The sequence below is a fragment of the Taeniopygia guttata genome, chromosome 33, assembly GCF_048771995.1.
Source record: "Taeniopygia guttata chromosome 33, bTaeGut7.mat, whole genome shotgun sequence".
Lineage (NCBI taxonomy): Eukaryota > Metazoa > Chordata > Aves > Passeriformes > Estrildidae > Taeniopygia > Taeniopygia guttata.
In genome coordinates, this window is record NC_133058.1 from 1,737,311 (window position 1) to 1,756,141 (window position 18,831).

General features: G+C 44.4%; 1 protein-coding gene across 1 annotated transcript in view; it reads right to left on the reverse strand.

The window, feature by feature from the left end:
* Positions 1-454: 454 nt before the first annotated feature.
* Positions 455-18,831, reverse strand: part of HAUS5 (HAUS augmin like complex subunit 5) — a 32,710-nt gene continuing 14,333 nt past the window's right edge. Inside the window, exons 11-17 of the mRNA XM_072920791.1 lie at positions 16,982-17,045; positions 13,317-13,441; positions 10,472-10,676; positions 3,838-3,918; positions 2,540-2,695; positions 765-1,003; positions 455-682 (exon numbers count right to left, since the gene is read on the reverse strand). Coding sequence (XP_072776892.1) covers positions 505-682; positions 765-1,003; positions 2,540-2,695; positions 3,838-3,918; positions 10,472-10,676; positions 13,317-13,441; positions 16,982-17,045 — 1,048 coding nt within the window. The 3' untranslated portion in view covers positions 455-504. The remainder of the gene's footprint in view (positions 683-764; positions 1,004-2,539; positions 2,696-3,837; positions 3,919-10,471; positions 10,677-13,316; positions 13,442-16,981; positions 17,046-18,831) is intronic.

An 18,831-nucleotide genomic window follows, 5' to 3' on the forward strand; every position in this document is an offset into this window, starting at 1 on the left:
GGGACATTTTGGGCACTTTGGGGACATTTTGGGCACTTTGGGGACATTTTGGGCACTTTGGGGACATTTTGGGCACCTTGGGGCCATTTTGGGCACTTTGGGCACATTTTGAGGCCATTTTGGGCACCTCGGGGACATTTTGGGGACCCTTGGGGACATTTGGGGACATTTTGGGCACATTTTGGGCACTTTGGAGACATTTTGGGCACATTTTGGGCACCTTGGGGACATTTTGGGCACTTTGGGGACATTTTGGGCACTTTGGGCACATTTTGGGGCCATTTTGGGGATATTTTGAGAACTCTTGGGGATATTTGCGGCCATTTTAGGCACCTTGGAGCCATTTTGAGGACCCCTGGGGCCATTTGGGGCCATTTTGGGAACATTTTGGGGCCATTTTTGGGATATTTTTGAGCCATTTTGGCCCCCCCATCAATCACAGACTGAAGCCACGCCCCTTTTCCGCCCCTTTTATTCCCGACCAATCAGCGCCTCCGCAGCGCCTCAGGGGGGCGGAGCCTCTTCCCCGGGCCCCGCCCCTTTCTCCTCGGTGGGCGTGGCCTGCGGCGCGGTGGGCGTGGCCTGCAGGGCGTGGGCGGCGTCCCGCCAGCGCTGCAGCCAATGGGAGAAGGGGGCGTGGCCGGGGGGCGTGGCCAAAGCCCATTGGGCCGGCTGGGACCACCTGGGAAAAGGGGCGTGGTCAGCAAAGGGGCGTGGCTTAGCTGAGAGAAGCCACGCCCCTCTAGCCACGCCCCCTCGCTCACCATTGGCTGACCAGCTGCTGGAGGCGTGGCCAATCGCTGATTCGCTGCCGGCAGCTCTCGCCGACCAATCGCAGCTGCGCCAGCAGCTCGGCCACACCCTCGGGGAGGGGCGGGGCCGGCTCTAGCCCCGCCCCTTTGCCTGGCCACGCCCCCTGGGCTGGCCACGCCCCCCGGCGCGCCCACAGCGCCCCCTGGCGGAGCCGCAGACGCAAAATGGCCGCCCGGGACAGCAGCGTCCCCTATTGGCGGAAAAAGTAATTAAAAGGGTGTGGCCACGCCCACAAACCGCCAGGCCACGCCCACAATGGCCGGGACCCTCCCCCCACTCATTAACCCCAACCCCATTTAAGCCCCGCCCCTTAATAGCTGCATCTCATTAAGCCCCTCCCCCATTTAATCACCGCTCTTTAAGCCCCGCCCCTTTAATACCCAATTAAGCCCCGCCCCAATTAAGCCCCATCTCATTTAAATTTCTCTATTGAAGCCCCTCCCCTCAATTAATCCACCCCATTTAAGCCCCACCCCTTTAATTAATCCCTTTAAGCCCCGCCCCCATTTTAGCCCCGCCCCTTTAATTAATCCATTTAAGCCCCCCCTTTAATGCCCAATTAAGCCCCGCCCCCAATTAAGCCCCTCCCCATTTAAATATCCATATTGAAGCCCCTCCCCTTAATTAATCCCTTTAAGCTCCACCCAATTTAAGCCCCGCCCTTTTAATTTATCTATTTAAGCCCCGCCCCTTTAATTAATCCCTTTAAGCCCCGCCCCTTTAATACCCAATTAAGCCTGGCCCCCAATTAAGCCCCATCTCATTTAAATTTCTCTATTGAAGCCCCTCCCCTCAATTAATCCACCCAATTTAAGCCCCGCCCCTTTAAATAGTCCCTTTAAGCCCCGCCCCCATTTAAGCCCCGCCCCTAATTAATCCCTTTAAGCCCCGCCCCCATTTAAGCCCGGCCCTTTTAATTCATCCCTTTAAGCCCCGCCCCTTTAATGACCAATTAAGCCCCGCCCCCAATTAAGCCCCTCCCCATTAAAATCCCCATATTGAAGCCCCTGCCTTTAATTAATCCCTTTAAGCCCCGCCCCATTTAAGCCCCACCCCTTAATTAATCCCTTTAAAGATCCGCCCCATTTAAGCCCCGCCCCTTTAATTAGTCAATTTAAGCCCTGCCCCAATTTACGCCCCACCCCTTTAATTAATCCTTTAAAGCTCCGCCCCTTTAATTAATCCCTTTATGCTCCGCCCAATTTAAGCCCCTCCCCTTTGATTAATCCCTTTAAGCCCCGCCCCCTTTGAATTCCCTCCCTTTAATTAATCCATTTACGCCCCGCCCCTTTAATTAATCCCTTTAGGTCCCGCCCCTTTATCCCTTTAAGCCCCGCCCCTTAATAAATCCCTTTAAGCTCCGCCCTCATTAAGCCCTGCCCTTTTAATTTATCCTTTTAATTAAACAATTTAATTAATTATTTAAAGCCCCGACCCATTTTAGCCCCGCCCCTTTGTCCCTTTAAGCCCCGCCCCCATTGAATTACCTTCCTTTAATTACTCCCTTTAAGCCCCGCCCCTTTAATTAATCCTTTAAAGCCCCGCCCCATTTAAGCCCCGCCCCTTTAATTAGTCAATTTAAGCCCTGCCCCAATTTATGCCCCACCCCTTTAATTAATCCTTTAAAGCTCCACCCCTTTAATTAATCCCTTTAAGCCCCGCCCCCATTTAAGCCCCGCCCCTTTTACTTGTTTTTTGCCCCGCCCCCTTTAGGCCCCGCCCCCACCTGGGCGGAGCTCAGCTGGCCAGCCAATCCCTGCAGAGGGGGCGGGGCCTGTCGCGGGGGGCGGGGCTCCCCCAGCCCGGCCAATGGGAGCTCCCGGCGCCGCTGCCACGCCCACTCCAGACGGGGCGGGGCCAGAGCCCGGGCCACGCCCACCACCTGCAGCCAATCAGAGCGCGCGGGTGGGAACTGGGAGGGACTGGGGGGAACTGGTTTATACTGGGGGTTACTGGTTTGTACTGGGAGGGGATTTGGGGTTACTGGTTTGTACTGGGAGGGGATTTGGGGTTACTGGTTTGTACTGGGAGGGGTCTGGGGGTTACTGGTTTGTACTGGGAGGGGATTTGGGGTTACTGGTTTGTACTGGGAGGGGATTTGGGGTTACTGGTTTGTACTGGGAGGGGACTGGGGGGGTTACTGGAGGGTTCCCAGTGGGTCACTGGTCTGTACTGGTCCGTACTGGTCCATACTGGTCCATACTGGTCCCTAACTGGTCCATACTGGTCTCTAACTGGTCTCTAACGGGTCCATACTGGTCCATACTGGTCCATACTGGTCCATACTGGTCCGTACTGGTTTATACTGGTCCCTAACTGGTTTATACTGGTTTATACTGGTCCATACTGGTCCATAATGGTCCCTAACTGGTCCATACTGGTTTATAGTGGTCCGTACTGGTTTATACTGGTCTCTAACTGGTTTATACTGGTCCGTACTGGTCTCTAACTGGTCCATACTGGTCTGTAACTGGTTTATACTGGTCTCTAACTGGTCCATACTGGTTTATACTGGTTTATACTGGTCTCTAACTGGTTTATACTGGTCCATACTGGTCCATACTGGTCTCTAACTGGTTTATACTGGTCCATACCGGTCTCTAACCGGTCCATACTGGTCCATACTGGTTTATACTGGTCTCTAACTGGTTTATACTGGCCTCTAACTGGTTTATACTGGTTTATACTGGTTTATACTGGTCTCTAACTGGTTTATACTGGTCCATACTGGTTTATACTGGTTTATACTGGTCCATACCAGTCCCTAACTGGTTTATACTGGTCCATACTGGTCCCTACTGGTCCATACTGGTCCATACTGGTCCCTGACTAGTCCATACTGGTCCATACTGGTCCCTAACTGGTCCATACTGGTCCATACTGGTCCATACTGGTCCATACTGGTCTCTAACTGGTCCATACTGGTTTATACTGGTCCATACTGGTCCATACTGGTCCCTAACTGGTTTATACTGGTCTCTAACTGGTTTATACTGGTTTATACTGGTCCATACTGGTCCGTACCTGCTCCTGCAGCGGCCGCAGCGCCGCTCGGCGCCCTCTGGTGGCGGCGCTGAGGAATCGCAGCCGCTGCTGCAGCCGCAGCTGGGGGGAAAAAACACCCAAAAACCGCTGAAATTCACCCAAAAATGGGCGAAATTCACCCCAAAATACCCCAAAATCAGCAAATTCACCCAAATTAACCCAAAAATCAGTGAAATAACAAAAAAAACCCCAGCAAAATAACCTAAAAATAACCCCAAAATCAGTGAAATAACCCAAAATAACCCCAAAATCAGCAAATTCGCCCAAAAAAATCCCTAAAATAATTGAAATAACAAAAAAAAACCAGCGAAAAACCCAAAAATATCCCCAAAATCAGCGAAATTCACCAAAAATAACCCAAAAATAACTGAAATAACCAAAAAAACCAGCGAAATAACCCAAAAAGAACCCAAAAAACTGCAAATTCACCCCAATTATCAGCAAATTACACCAATAACCCAAAATTCACCCAAAAATCAGCAAAATTCACCCAAAAGTACCCCAAAAATCAGTGAAATAACAAAAAAATCACCCAAAAATCTGAAACAACCAAAAAAACCCCAGCGAAATAACCTAAAAATCACCCAAAAATCGGCGAAATTCACCCAAAAATAACCCCAAAAGCAGTGAAATAACCCAAAATAACCCCAAAATCGGCAAATTCGCCCAAAAAACCCCAAAAATCAGTGAAATAACAAAAAAACCCAGCGAAATAACCCAAAAATCAGCAAAATTCACCCAAAAATCGGCAAAATTCACCCAAAAATCGGAGAAATTCACCCAAAAATACCCCAAAAATCAGCAAATTCACCCAAAATAAACCAAAAATCAGTGGAATGACCCAAAAAAACCAGCAAAATAACCCAAAAATCACCCAAAAATCTGCAAAATTCACCCCAAAATACCCAAAAATCAGCAAATTGCACCCAAAAATAACCCAAAATTCACCCCAAAATCTGCAAAATTCACCCCAAAATACCCCAAAAATCAGCAAATTCACCCAAAATAACCCAAAAATCATTGAAATAACAAAAAAACCCCAGCGAAATAACCCAAAAATCACCCAAAAATCGCTGAAATTCACCCAAAAATGGGCGAAATTCACCCCAAAATACCCCAAAATCAGCAAATTCACCCAAAATAACCCAAAAGTCACTGAAATAACAAAAAAACCCCAGTGAAATAACATAAAAATCACCCAAAAATCGGTGAAATTCACCCAAAAATACCCCAAAAGCAGTGAAATAACCCAAAATAATCCCAAAAATTAGCAAATTCACCCAAAAAAACCCCCAAAAAATCATTGAAATAACAAAAAAATCCCAGCGAAATAACCCAAAAATCTGTGAAATAACCCAAAATAACCCCAAAATCAGCAAATTCACCCAAAATAACCCCAAAATCATTGAAATAACAAAAAAAAACCAGCGAAACAACCCAAATATCGGCAAAATTCACCCAAAAATCGGCAAAATTCACCCCAAAATACCCCAAAAATCAGCAAATTCACCCAAAATAAACCAAAAATCAGTGGAATGACCCCAAAAAACCAGCGAAATTCACCCCAAAAATCACCCAAAAATCAGCAAAATTCACCCCAAAATACCCCAAAAATCAGCAAATTCACCTAAAATACACCCCAAAAACCAGCAAATTACGCCCAAAAATAACCCAAAATTCACCCCAAAATCAGCAAAAAACACCCAAAAATCTGCAAAATTCACCCAAATATACCCCAAAAATCATTGAAATAGCCCAAAAATCATCCAAAAATCTGAAATACCCCCAAAAAAACAGCAAAATAACCCCAAAATAACCCAAAAACCAGCAAATTCACCCCAAAATACCCCAAAATCAGCAAATTCACCCAAAATAACCCAAAAAAATCAGAAAATTCACCCAAAAATACCCCAAAAATCAGCAAACTCACCCAAAATAACCCAAAAAATCAGCAAATTCACCCAAAAATGCCCCAAAAATCAGCAAATTCACCCAAAATACACCCCAAAATCAGCAAACTCACCCAAAATAACCCAAAAAATCAGCAAATTCACCCCAGAATAACCCAAATATCAGCAAATTCACCCAAACATCAGTGAAATAACCCAAAAATCACCCAAAAAATCAGTGAAATAACCCAAAATACCCCCAAAATCAGCAAATTCACCCAAAAAACCCCCAAAATCATTGAAATAACAAAAAAAACCCAGCGAAACAACCCAAATATCGGCAAAATTCACCCAAAAATCGGCAAAATTCACCCAAAAATACCCCAAAAATCAGCAAATTCACCCAAAATAAACCAAAAATCAGTGGAATGACCCAAAAAAATCAGCGAAATTCACCCCAAAAATCACCCCAAAATCGGCAAAATTCACCCCAAAATACCCCAAAAATCAGCAAATTCACCCAAAATAAACCAAAAATCAGTGGAATGACCCAAAAAAACCAGCAAAATTCACCCCAAAATACCCCAAAAATCAGCTAATTGCACCCAAAAATAACCCAAAATTCACCCCAAAATCGGCAAAATTCACCCAAAAATCTGCAAAATTCACCCAAATATACCCCAAAAATCAGTGAAATAACCCAAAAATCACTCAAAAATCTGAAATACCCCAAAAAAACCAGCAAAATAACCCCAAAATAACCCCAAAACCAGCAAATTCACCCCAAAATACCCCAAAATTAGCAAACTCACCCAAAATAACCCAAAAAATCTGAAATTTCACCCCAAAATACCCCAAAAAATCAGCAAACTCACCCAAAATACACCCCAAAAATCAGTAAATTACACCCAAAAACCACCAAAAATTTACCCCAAAATCAGCAAAATACACCCAAAAATCAGAAAATTTACCCAAAAATCAGCAAAAAACACCCAAAAATCAGCAAAGTCACCCCAATAACCCAAATATCAGCAAATTCACCCAAACGTCAGTGAAATAACCCAAAAATCACCCAAAAATCAGAGAAATAACCCAAAAATCAGTGAAATAACCCAAAAAAATCCAAAACACAGCGAAATAACCCAAAATACCCCAAAAATCAGAAAATTCACCGAAAAATAAGCGAAATAACCCAAAAATCGGAAAAATCACCCCAAAAATCACCCAAAAATCAGTGAAATAACCCAAAAAACAACCAAAATACAGCGAAGTAACTCAAAATACCCCAAAAATCAGCAAAATAACCCCAAAATACCCCAAAAATCAGCAAAAATCCGCAAAATACACCGAAAATAACCCAAAATCCCCCAGAAAATCCCCAAATCTCCTCCCAAATATCCTGAAAATGCCAAAAAACCTCAAAAACCCCCCAAAAAACCCCAAAACCCCCCAAAAAAACCCCAAAACTCCCCCAAACACCCAAAATGCCTCAAACCCAAAACCCCCAAATCTTCCAAAGCCAAACCCCAAAAATCCCTAAAAACCCCAAATCTCCAAAACTCAAACCCAAAATCCTCAAAAACCCCAAAAAAATCAAAAAGCCCAAAAACCCCAAATAAACAAAAAATCCCAAACCCACAAAATCCTCAAAAAACCCGAAAAACCCCAAATTCCCAAAACCCCAAAACCACCAAACCTTAAAAACCCCAAACCCAAAACCCCAAATTCCAAAACCTCAAATCCAAAAATCCCCCAAACCCAAAAAAACCCCAAAACCCCAAAAACCGCAACACCCCAAAACCTCAAAAACCCCCAAAAACCAAAAAATCCCAAAAACAAAATCCCAAGAATCCCAAACTCAAAAACCCCCAAAACCCCAAATCCCCAAACCAAAAAAACCCAAAACCCCCAAATCCAAAATCTCCAAATCCCCCTAAAAACCCCAAACCCAAAACCCAAAAAACCTCAAGCCCCAAAAACATCAAATCCCCCTAAAAACCCCAAATCCCCAAAACAAAAAAACCCAAAAACCCCAAATTCCAAAACCCCAAATTCCGAACCCCAAAACCCAAATTCCGAACCCCCAAATCCCCAAATCCCCAAACCCAAAAACCCCAAATCCCCCTAAAAACCCCAAAACCCAAAAACCCCAAAAACCCAAATCCCCAAACCCAAAAAACCCCAAATCCCCCTAAAAACCCCAAACCCCAAAAACTCCAAACCCCAAAACCCCAAATTCTGAACCCCAAAATCCCCAAATCCCCAAACCCAGAAAACCCCAAAACCCCAAAAACCCCAAAACCCAAAAACCCCAAATTCCGAACCCCAAAACCCCCAAACCCAAAAAACCCCAAATCTCTCTAAAAACCCCAAAACCCCAAAAACCCCAAATCTCCCTAAAAACCCGAAAACCCAAAATCTCCAAAACCCCAAATTCCGAACCCCAAAACCCCAAACCCAAAAAAACACAAACCCCCAAACACCCAAAATCCAAACCCAAAAAACCCCAAATCCCCCTAAAAACCCCAAAACCCAAAAACCCCAAATCCCCAAAAAACCCCAAATCCCCAAAAACCCCAAAACCCCAAATTCCGAACCCCAAAATCCCCAAACCCCAAAACCCCCAAATCTCCCTAAAAACCCCAAAACCCCAAATTCCGAACCCCAAAACCCCCAAACCCAAAAAACCCCAAATCTCTCTAAAAACCCCAAAACCCCAAAAACCCCAAATCTCCCTAAAAACCCGAAAACCCAAAATCTCCAAAACCCCAAATTCCGAACCCCAAAACCCCAAACCCAAAAAAACACAAACCCCCAAACACCCAAAATCCAAACCCAAAAAACCCCAAATCCCCCTAAAAACCCCAAAACCCAAAAACCCCAAATCCCCAAAAAACCCCAAATCCCCAAAAACCCCAAAACCCCAAATTCCGAACCCCAAAATCCCCAAACCCCAAAACCCCCAAATCTCCCTAAAAACCCCAAAACCCCAAATTCCGAACCCCAAAACCCCCAAACCCAAAAAACCCCAAATCTCTCTAAAAACCCCAAAACCCCAAAAACCCCAAATCTCCCTAAAAACCCGAAAACCCAAAATCTCCAAAACCCCAAATTCCGAACCCCAAAACCCCAAACCCAAAAAAACACAAACCCCCAAACACCCAAAATCCAAACCCAAAAAACCCCAAATCCCCCTAAAAACCCCAAAACCCAAAAACCCCAAATCCCCAAAAAACCCCAAATCCCCAAAAACCCCAAAACCCCAAATTCCGAACCCCAAAATCCCCAAACCCCAAAACCCCCAAATCTCCCTAAAAACCCCAAAACCCCAAATTCCGAACCCCAAAATCCCCAAAACCCCAAACCCAAAAAACCCAAATCCCCATAAAAAACCCAAACCCCAAAAACCCCAAAAACCTGAAAACCCAAAAACTCCAAAACCCCAAATTCCGAACCCCAAAAACCCCAAATCCCCAAACCCAAAAAATCCCAAATCCCCCAAAAAACCCCAAATCCCCCTAAAAACCCCAAAAACCCCAAAAACCCCAAAACCCCAAATTCCGAACCCCAAAATCCCCAAATCCCCAAACCCAAAAAACCCCAAAACCCCCTAAAAACCCCAAACCCAAAAAACCCCAAATCCCCCTAAAAACCCCAAAATCCCAAATTCCGAATGCCAAAATCCACAAATCCCCAAACCCAAAAAACCCCAAAACCCCCAAAACCCCAAACCCAAAAAACCCCAAACCCCAAATTCTGAACCCCAAAACCCCAAACCCAAAAAAAACCAAACCCCCAAAACCCCAAAACCCCAAAATCCAAACCCAAAAAACCCCCAAATCTCCCTAAAAACCCCAAACCCCAAAACCCCAAAAACCCCAAAACCCCAAATTCCGAACCCCCAAATCCCCAAACCCAAAAAACCCCAAATCCCCCTAAAAACCCCAAAATCCCAAATTCCGAACACCAAAATCCCAAAATCCCCAAACCCAAAAAACCCCAAATCCCCCAAAAAACCCCAAATCCCCAAAACCCAAAACCCCAAATTCCGAACCCCCAAATCCCCAAATCCCCAAACCCCCAAACCCCAAATCTCCCTAAAAACCCCAAAACCCCAAATTCTGAATCCCAAAATCCCCAAATCCCCCTAAAACCCCCAAAACCCCAAAAAACCCCAAATCCCCAAACCAAAAAAACCCAAATCCCCAAACCCCAAAAACCCAAATCCCCACACCCAAAAAACCCCAAATCCCCCTAAAAACCCCAAAACCCCAAACCCCCAAAACCCCAAATCCCCCTAAAAACCCCAAAACCCCAAATCCCCAAAAACCCCAAATCTGCCTAAAAACCCCAAAACCCCAAATTCCGAACCCCCAAATCCCCAAATCCCCAAACCCAAAAACCCCAAATCCCCAAAAACCCCAAATCTGCCTAAAAACCCCAAAACCCCAAATTCCGAACCCCAAAATCCCCAAACCCAAAAACCCCAAACCCAAAAAACCCCAAATCCCCCTAAAACCCCCCAAAAATCCCAAGCCCCGCCCCCGCCTGTCAATCACAGCTCCAAGCCACGCCCCCAGGCCCCACCCACCAATCCGAGTCCTTCCCCAGCTGTCACTCACCGCTTGGCTCCGCCCCCAGCCCCGCCCCAACTGTCACTCACAGCTTGGCCCCGCCCCCAGCCGTCACCCACCAATCAGAGCCCTTCCCCAGCTGTCACTCACCGCTTGGCTCCGCCCCCTCCGCAGCCGCCGCCTCAGCGCCCTCAGAGACGGTTTTGGGGCCAAATTCGCGAATTTTGGGAATTTTGGGGCCGAATTTGGGACTTTTTGGAATTTCGGTGCCGAATTTTGGGGTTTTTGGTCCCCCCGCAGCGCCCCCAGCAGGGAGGAACGGACGGCGCCGAGAGCGGCCACGAGCAGAGAGAGCCTGGGAGGGAAAATGGGGGAAAATGGGAAAAATTGGGAAAAATGGGAAAAATGGGGAAAAATGGGGGAAAAAAATGGGGTAAAAATGGGGAAAATGGGGGAAAAAATGCGGGGGAAATGGTGGAAAAATGGTAAAAATATGGGGAAAAATAGGGGAAAAATGGGGAAAATGGTGGAAAAATGGGAAAAATTCGGGAAAATGAGGTAAAAATGGGGAAAAATAGGGGAAAAATGGGGAAAATGGTGGAAAATGGTGGAAAAATGGGAAAATGGGGGAAAAATGGGGGGAAAATGGGGAAAATGGTGGAAAAATGGAAAAATGGGGGGAAAATGGGGTAAAAATGGGAAAAATGGGGGGAAAATGGGGTAAAAATGGGAAAAATGGGGGAAAATGGGGTAAAAATGGGGAAAATGGGGTAAAAATGGGGAAAAATGGGGAAAAACAGGGTAAAAATGGGAAAAATTGGGGAAAAAACGGGGGGAAAATGGTGGAAAAATAGGGTAAAAATGGGAAAAATGGGGGAAAAAATGGGGGAAAAAACGGGGGGAAAATGGTGGAAAAGTGGGAAAATGGGGGAAAATGGGAAAAATTGTGGAAAAATGGGAAAATGGGGAAAAAATGGGGGAAAATGGGAAAAATGGGGAAAATTGGGGTAAAAATGGGAAAAATGGGGGGAAAAATGGGTTAAAAATGGGGTAAAAATGGGAAAAATGGGGGAAAAAACGGGGGGAAAATGGTGGAAAAATGGGAAAATGGGGGAAAATGGGGAAAATAGGGTAAAATGGGAAAAAATATGGGGGAAAAATGGGGGAAAATGGGGAAAAATAGGGTAAAAATAGGGGGAAAAATGGGGTAAAAATTGGGAAAAATGGGGTAAAAAATGGGGAAAATGGGGGAAAATGGGGGGAAAATTGGGAAAAAGAGGGTAAAAATGGGAAAAATGGGGTAAAAAATGGGGTAAAAATGGGAAAATGGTGGAAAAATGGGAAAATGGGGGAAAAATAGGGTAAAAATGGGAAAAATGGGGTAAAAATGGGGAAAATGGGGGAAAAATAGGGTAAAATGGGAAAAATATGGGGGAAAAATGGGGGAAAATGGGGGGAAAATTGGGAAAAATAGGGTAAAAATGGGGGAAAAAATGGGGGGAAAATGGTGGAAAATGGTGGAAAATGGGAAAATGGGGAGAATGGGAAAAATTGTGGAAAAATGGGAAAATGGGGAAAAAATGGGGGAAAATGGGAAAAATGGTGGAAAAATGGGGTAAAAATGGGGGTAAATGGGATATTTTAGGGTGGATTTGGGATATTTAGGGCACATTTAGGGATAATTTGGGATATCTTAGGGATAATTTGGGATATTTAGGATATTTTAAGATGGATTTGGGATATTTTTGGGGATATTTAGTACATTTTAGGAGATATTTAGGATATTTGGGATATTTTAGGATGGATTTGGAACATTTTAGGATGGATTTGGGATATTTTAGGATGAATTTGGGATATTTAGGGTACATTTATGGATAATTTGGGATCTTTAGGATATTTTAAGATGGATTTTGGATATTTTAGGGACATTTAGAATATTTCAGGGGATATTTAAGATACTTTAGGATATTTAGGATATTTTAGGATGGATTTCAGATATTTTTGGGGATATTTAGGCTATTTTAGGATATATTTAGGATATTTAGGATATTTGGGATATTTCAGAATAAATTTGGGATATTTAGGGGCACATTTAGGGATAATTTGGGATATTTTAAGATATTTTAGGGATAATTTGGGATATTTTAGGGATAATTTGGGGTATTTTAGGGATAATTTGGGATATTTAGGATATTTTAAGATGGATTTCAGATATTTTTGGGGCTATTTAGGATATTTTAGGAGACATTTCGGATATTTGGGATATTTTAGGATGGATTTGGGACACTTTAGGGGATACTTAGAATATTTTAGGATGGATTTAGGATATTTAGGATATTTTAGGAATATTTTAGGGATAATTTGGGATATTTTGGGGATAATTTGGGATATTTTGGGTTACCTGGTGGCCCCGGCCGTGTCCCTGTCCCTCTCCAGGGGATTTTTGGGATATTTTGGGGATATTTTGGGATATTTTGGGATAATTTGGGATATTTTGGGATAATTTGGGCTATTTTGGGTTACCTGGTGGCCCCGGCCTTGTCCCTGTCCCGCTCCAGGGGATTTTTGGGGTATTTTGGGGATAATTTGAGATATTTTAGGATATTTTAGGGATAATTTGGGATATTTTGGGGATAATTTGAGATATTTTAGGATATTTTAGGGATAATTTGGGATATTTTGGGGCTAATTTGGGATATTTTGGTTACCTGACAGCCCCGTCCGTGTCCCTGTCCCTCTCCAGGAGTGTCCCAGGGGATTTTTGGGATATTTTGCGTTTAATTTTGGATATTTTGGTTACCTGGCAGCCCCATCCGTGTCCCGGTCCCGCTCCAGGAGTGTCCCAGGGGATTTTTGGGGTATTTTAGGGATAATTTGGGATAATTTGGGGATATTTTGGTTACCTGGTGGCCCCGTCCGTGTCCCGGTCCCTCTCCAGGAGTGTCCCAGGGGATTTTTGGGATAATTTGGGATATTTTGGGGATATTTTGGGTACCTGGTGGCCCCGTCCGTGTCCCTGTCCCTCTCCAGGAGTGTCCCCAGGTGTCCCCTCAGGTGTCCCAGGCGGGTCAGGAGCGGCGGCAGCGCCCCCCAGACCCCCCCCACGGCCCCCCAGCGCTCCTGGGGACCCCAAAAATCACATCAGGGACCCCAAAAATACAAATACACCCCAAAAATATTAAATTAACCCAAAAAAAAACACCAAATCCATCCCAAAAACCACAAATATAATCCAAAAAACCCCAAATCCATCCCAAAAAACAGATCAGGGACCCCAAAAATACAAATACACCCCAAAAATAATAAATTAACCCAAAAAAAACCAAATCCATCCCAAAAAGCACAAATATAACCCAAAAAACCCAAATACAACCCAAAACACAGATCAGGGACCCCAAAAAGCCAAATATGCCCCAAAACCACCAAATTAACCCCAAAAAAACCCAAATCCTCCTCAAAAAACAACAAATATAACCCAAAAAACCCAAATATAACCCAAAAAACAGATCAGGGACCCCGAAAATACAAATACAGCCCAAAAACATCAAATTAACCCCCAAAAATTCAAATCTATCACAAAAACCCCAAATATAACCCAAAAACCCAAATATAACCCAAAAAACCCAAATATAACCCAAAAATCACAAAATTAACCCCAAAAAACAGATCAGGGACCCCAAAAATACAAATACAGCCCAAAAATATCAAATTAACCCAAAAAAACCCAAATCCATCCCAAAAACCACAAATATAACCCAAAAATCACAAATACAACCGAAAGAACAGATCAGAGACCCCAAAACCCCAAATCCTCCTCAAAAAACCCAAAAATCACCCCAAAAACCCCAAATTCACCCCAAAATCCCCAAATCCACCCCAAAACACAGATCAGGGAAGAAAAAAACCCCAAATTCACCCCAAAAACCCCCAAAATAAAACTTATTCATCCCAAAAACACCTCAGGGACTCAAAACCCCCAAATCCACCCCAAAAATCACAAATCCCACCCAAAACACAGATCAGGGACCCCAAAAATCCAAATACACCCCCAAAATATCAAATTAACCCCAAAAAAACCCCAAATCCATCCCAAAACCCACAGATATAATCCAAAAAACCCAAATACAACCCAAAAAACACATCAGGGACCCAAAAAATACAAATACAGCCCAAAAACATCAAATTAACCCCAAAAAAACCCCAAATCCATCCCAAAAACCACAAATATAACCCAAAACCACCAAATTAACCCCAAAAAACACAGCAGGGACCCCAAAAACCCCAAATCCACCCCAAAAAACCCAAATCCACCCCAAAACACAGATCAGAGACCCCAAAAATCCAAATACACCCCAAAACATCAAATTAACCCAAAAAACCCAAATCCATCCCAAAAAGCACAAATATAACCCAAAAAACCCAAATACAGCCCCAAAAACAGATCAGGGACCCCAAAAATACAAATACAGCCCAAAAATATCAAATTAACCCAAAAAAAATCCCAAATCAATCCTAAAAAGCACAAATATAATCCAAAATACCCAAATACAACCCAAAAAACATCAAATTAACCCCCCAAAATTCAAATCTATCACAAAAATCCCAAATACAACCCAAAAAACATATCAGGGACCCCAAAAATATAAATGCAGCCCAAAAACATCAAATTAACCCCAAAAAAACCCCAAATCCATCCCAAAAACCACAAATATAATCCAAAAATCACAAATACACCCCAAAAAACAGATCAGGGACCCCAAAAAGCCAAATATGCCCCAAAACCACCAAATTAACCCCAAAAAATCCCAAATCCATCCCAAAAATCCCAAATCCACCCCAAAAAACCCAAATATAACCCAAAAAACACATCAGGGACCCCGAAAATACAAATACAGCCCAAAAACATCAAATTAACCCCCAAAAATTCAAATCTATCACAAAAACCCCAAATATAACCCAAAAATCACAAAATTAACCCCAAAAAACAGATCAGGGACCCCAAAAATACAAATACAGCCCAAAAATATCAAATTAACCCAAAAAACCCCAAATCCATCCCAAAAACCACAAATATAACCCAAAAATCACAAATACAACCGAAAGAACAGATCAGAGACCCCAAAAAACCCAAATCCTCCTCAAAAAACCCCAAATCCACCCCAAAAACCCCAAATTCACCCCAAAAAACCCAAATTCACCCCAAAACACAGATCTGGGAAGAAAAAAAACCCAAATTCACCCCAAAAACCCCCAAAATAAAACTTATCCACCCCAAAAACACCTGAGGGACTCAAAAACCCCAAATCCACCCCAAAAACCCCAAATCCACCCCAAAAAACAGATCAGGGACCCCAAAAAGCCAAATACACCCAAAACCACCAAATTAACCCCAAAAACCCCAAATCCATCCCAAAATCCACCCAAAATCCTCCAAATTCACCCCAAAAATTCCGAATTCACCCCAAAAACATCTCAGGGACTCAAAAACCCCAAAATTCACCCCAAAAACATCTCAGGGACCTCAAAAACTCCAAATCCACCCCAAAAATCCCAAATCCCCCTGAAAAAACCCCAAATCCACCCCAAAAACCCCAAATCCACCCCAAAAAACCCAAATCTACCCCAAAACCAGCAAATCCACCCCAAAACCCCCAAAAACATCAAATTTGGGACCCCAAAACCCCCAAATTCACCCCCAAAATCCCAAATTCTCTCCAGAATTCCCCCAAAATCCCAAATCGGCCCCAAAATCTCCCCCAAAAACCAAAAAATCCCTCAAAAATCATCAAAAATCCCCAAAATTTTACCCAAAATCCCAAATCCTCCCAAAAATTCCCTCCAAAAAGTCAAATATTCACAAAATTTTACCCAAAACCCGAAATTCCCCCAAATTCCCCTCAAATTTCCCCAAAATTCCCCCAAAATACAAAATCACCCCAAAACCCCCAAATTCCCCCAAAATCCCCCAAATTCTCCCCAAAAGTGCCAAAAATCCCCACCATAATCTCCCCCAAAATCTCCCCAAAAATCCCAAAATCTCCCCCAAAAATGCCAAATTCTCCCCAAAAATCCCCCCCAAAATTCCCAAATCCCCCCAAAACCCCCAAAATTCCCAAATTTCCCCCCAAAATTCCCAAATCCCCCCAAAAGCCCGAAAATTCCCAAATTTTCCCCCTAAAATTCCCAAATCCCCCCAAAAGCCCCAAAATTCCCAAATTTCCCCCCAAAATTCCTGAATTTCCCCCCAAAATTCCCAAATTTTCCCCAAAATTACCAATTTTTCCCCCAGAATCCCCAAATTTTCCCCAAAATCCCAAAATCTCCCCCAAAATCCCAAAATCTCCCCCCAAAATTCCCAAATTTTCCCCCAAAAGCCACAAAATTCCCAAATTTTCCCCTAAAATTCCCAAATTTTCCCCCAAAATTCCCAAATTTTCCCCAAAATTCCCAAATTTCCCCCCAAAATTCCCAAATTTTCCCCCAAAATTCCCAAATTTTCCCCAAAATTCCCGAATTTCCCCCCAAAAATTCCCGAATTTCCCTCAAAATTCCCAAATTTCCCCAAAAAATTCCCAAATTTTCCCCCAAAATTCCCAAATTTCCCCCAAAAATCCCAAATTTCCCCCAAAATTCCCAAATTTCCCCCCAAAATTCCCTCACCTGCAGGAGGCGCCTCAGGGTGGGCGGAGCTTCGGCCGAGGGGGCGGGGCCAGACAGGAGAGCCCTGAGGGGGCGGGGCCAAAGTCATTACCATATATGGGCAAAGCCACGCCCCCTTTGAAACGTGGCCACGCCCACACAGAGCCCAAATTCACCTCAGGGACCCCAAAATCTCCTCAGGGACCCCAAAATCCCCTCAGGAACCCCAAAATTCACTAAAATTCCCTCAGGGATCCCAAAACTCCCTCAGGGACCCCCAAAATCCTCCAAAATCCCCTCAGGGACCCCAAAATTCCCTCACAGACACCAAAATCCCCCAAAATTCCCTCAGGGACCCCAAAATTCCCTTAAAATGCCCCAAAAAATCACTCAGGGACCCCAAAATTCCCGCAGGGAGCCTGAAAATCTCTCAGGGACCCCAAAATCGCCTCAAATTCCTCCAAAACTCTTTCACGGACCCAAAATCCCCTGAGGGACCCCAAAATTCCCTCAGAAATCCCCAAAAATCCCCTCAGGGACCCCAAAATTCCCTAAAATTCTCTCAGGGATCCCAAAACTCCCTCAGGGTCCCCAAAATCCTCCAAAATGCCCTCAGGGACCCCAAAATTCCCTTAAAATGCCCCAAAAATCACTCAGGGACCCCAAAATTCCCTAAAATTTCCTCAGGGATCCCAAAATTCCCTCAGGGACCCCAAAAGCCTCCAAAATGCCCTCAGGGACCCCAAAATTCCCTCAAAATTCACCAAAATTCCCTCACAGACACCAAAACTCCCCCCAAGAACTCCCAAAATCCCCTCAGGGACCCCCAAAATTCCCTCAAGGACCCAAAAATCCCCTAAAATTATCTCAAAATCCCCCAAAAATCCCCTCAGGGACCCCAAAAATCCCCTAAAATTATCTCAAAATCCCCCAAAAATCCCTCAGGGACCCCCAAAATTCCCCTCAGGGACCCCAAAATCCCCTCAGGGACCCCAAAAATCCCCTCAGGGACCCCAAAATTCACACAGGAACCCCAAAATCCATCCAAATCCACTCATGGACCCCCAAAATTCCCTCAGGGACCCAAAAAATCCACTCAGGAACCCCCAAAATCCCCCAAAATTCCCTCAGGGAACCCAAAATCTCCTCAGGGACCCCAAAATTCCCTCAGGGACCCCAAAATCCACCCAAATCCCCTCAGGGAACCCAAAATCCACTCAGGGACCCCAAAAATCCCCTCAGGGACCCCCAAAATCCCCTCAGGGACCCCAAAATTCACACAGGAACCCCAAAATCCATCCAAATCCACTCAGGGACCCCCAAAATTCCCTCAGGGACCCAAAAAATCCACTCAGGAACCCCCAAAATCCACCCAAATCCCCTCAGGGAACCCAAAATTCCCTCAAAATCCACCAAAATTCCCTCAGGGACCCCAAAATTCCCACAAAACGCCCACAGGAACCACAAAATCCCCTCAGAGACCCCAAAATTCCCTTAGGGACCCCAAAAATCCACTCAGGGACCCCCAAAATCCACCCAAATCCCCTCAGGGACCCCAAAAACCCCTCAAAATCCACCAAAATTCCCTCAAAATCCACCAAAATTCCCTAAGGGACCCCAAAATTCCCTCAAAATCCCCACAAGGACCACAAAATTCCCCAAAAACCCCTCAGGGACCCCAAAATTCCCTTAGAGGCCCCAAAATCCTCCAAAATTCCCTCAGGAACCCAAAGTCCCCTCAGGGACCCCAAAATTCCCTTAAAATGCCCCAAAAATCACTCAGGGACCCCAAAATTCCCTCAAGGACCCCAAAATCCCCCAAAATTCCCTCAAAATCCCCCAAAATTCCCTCAGGGACCCCAAAATTCCAT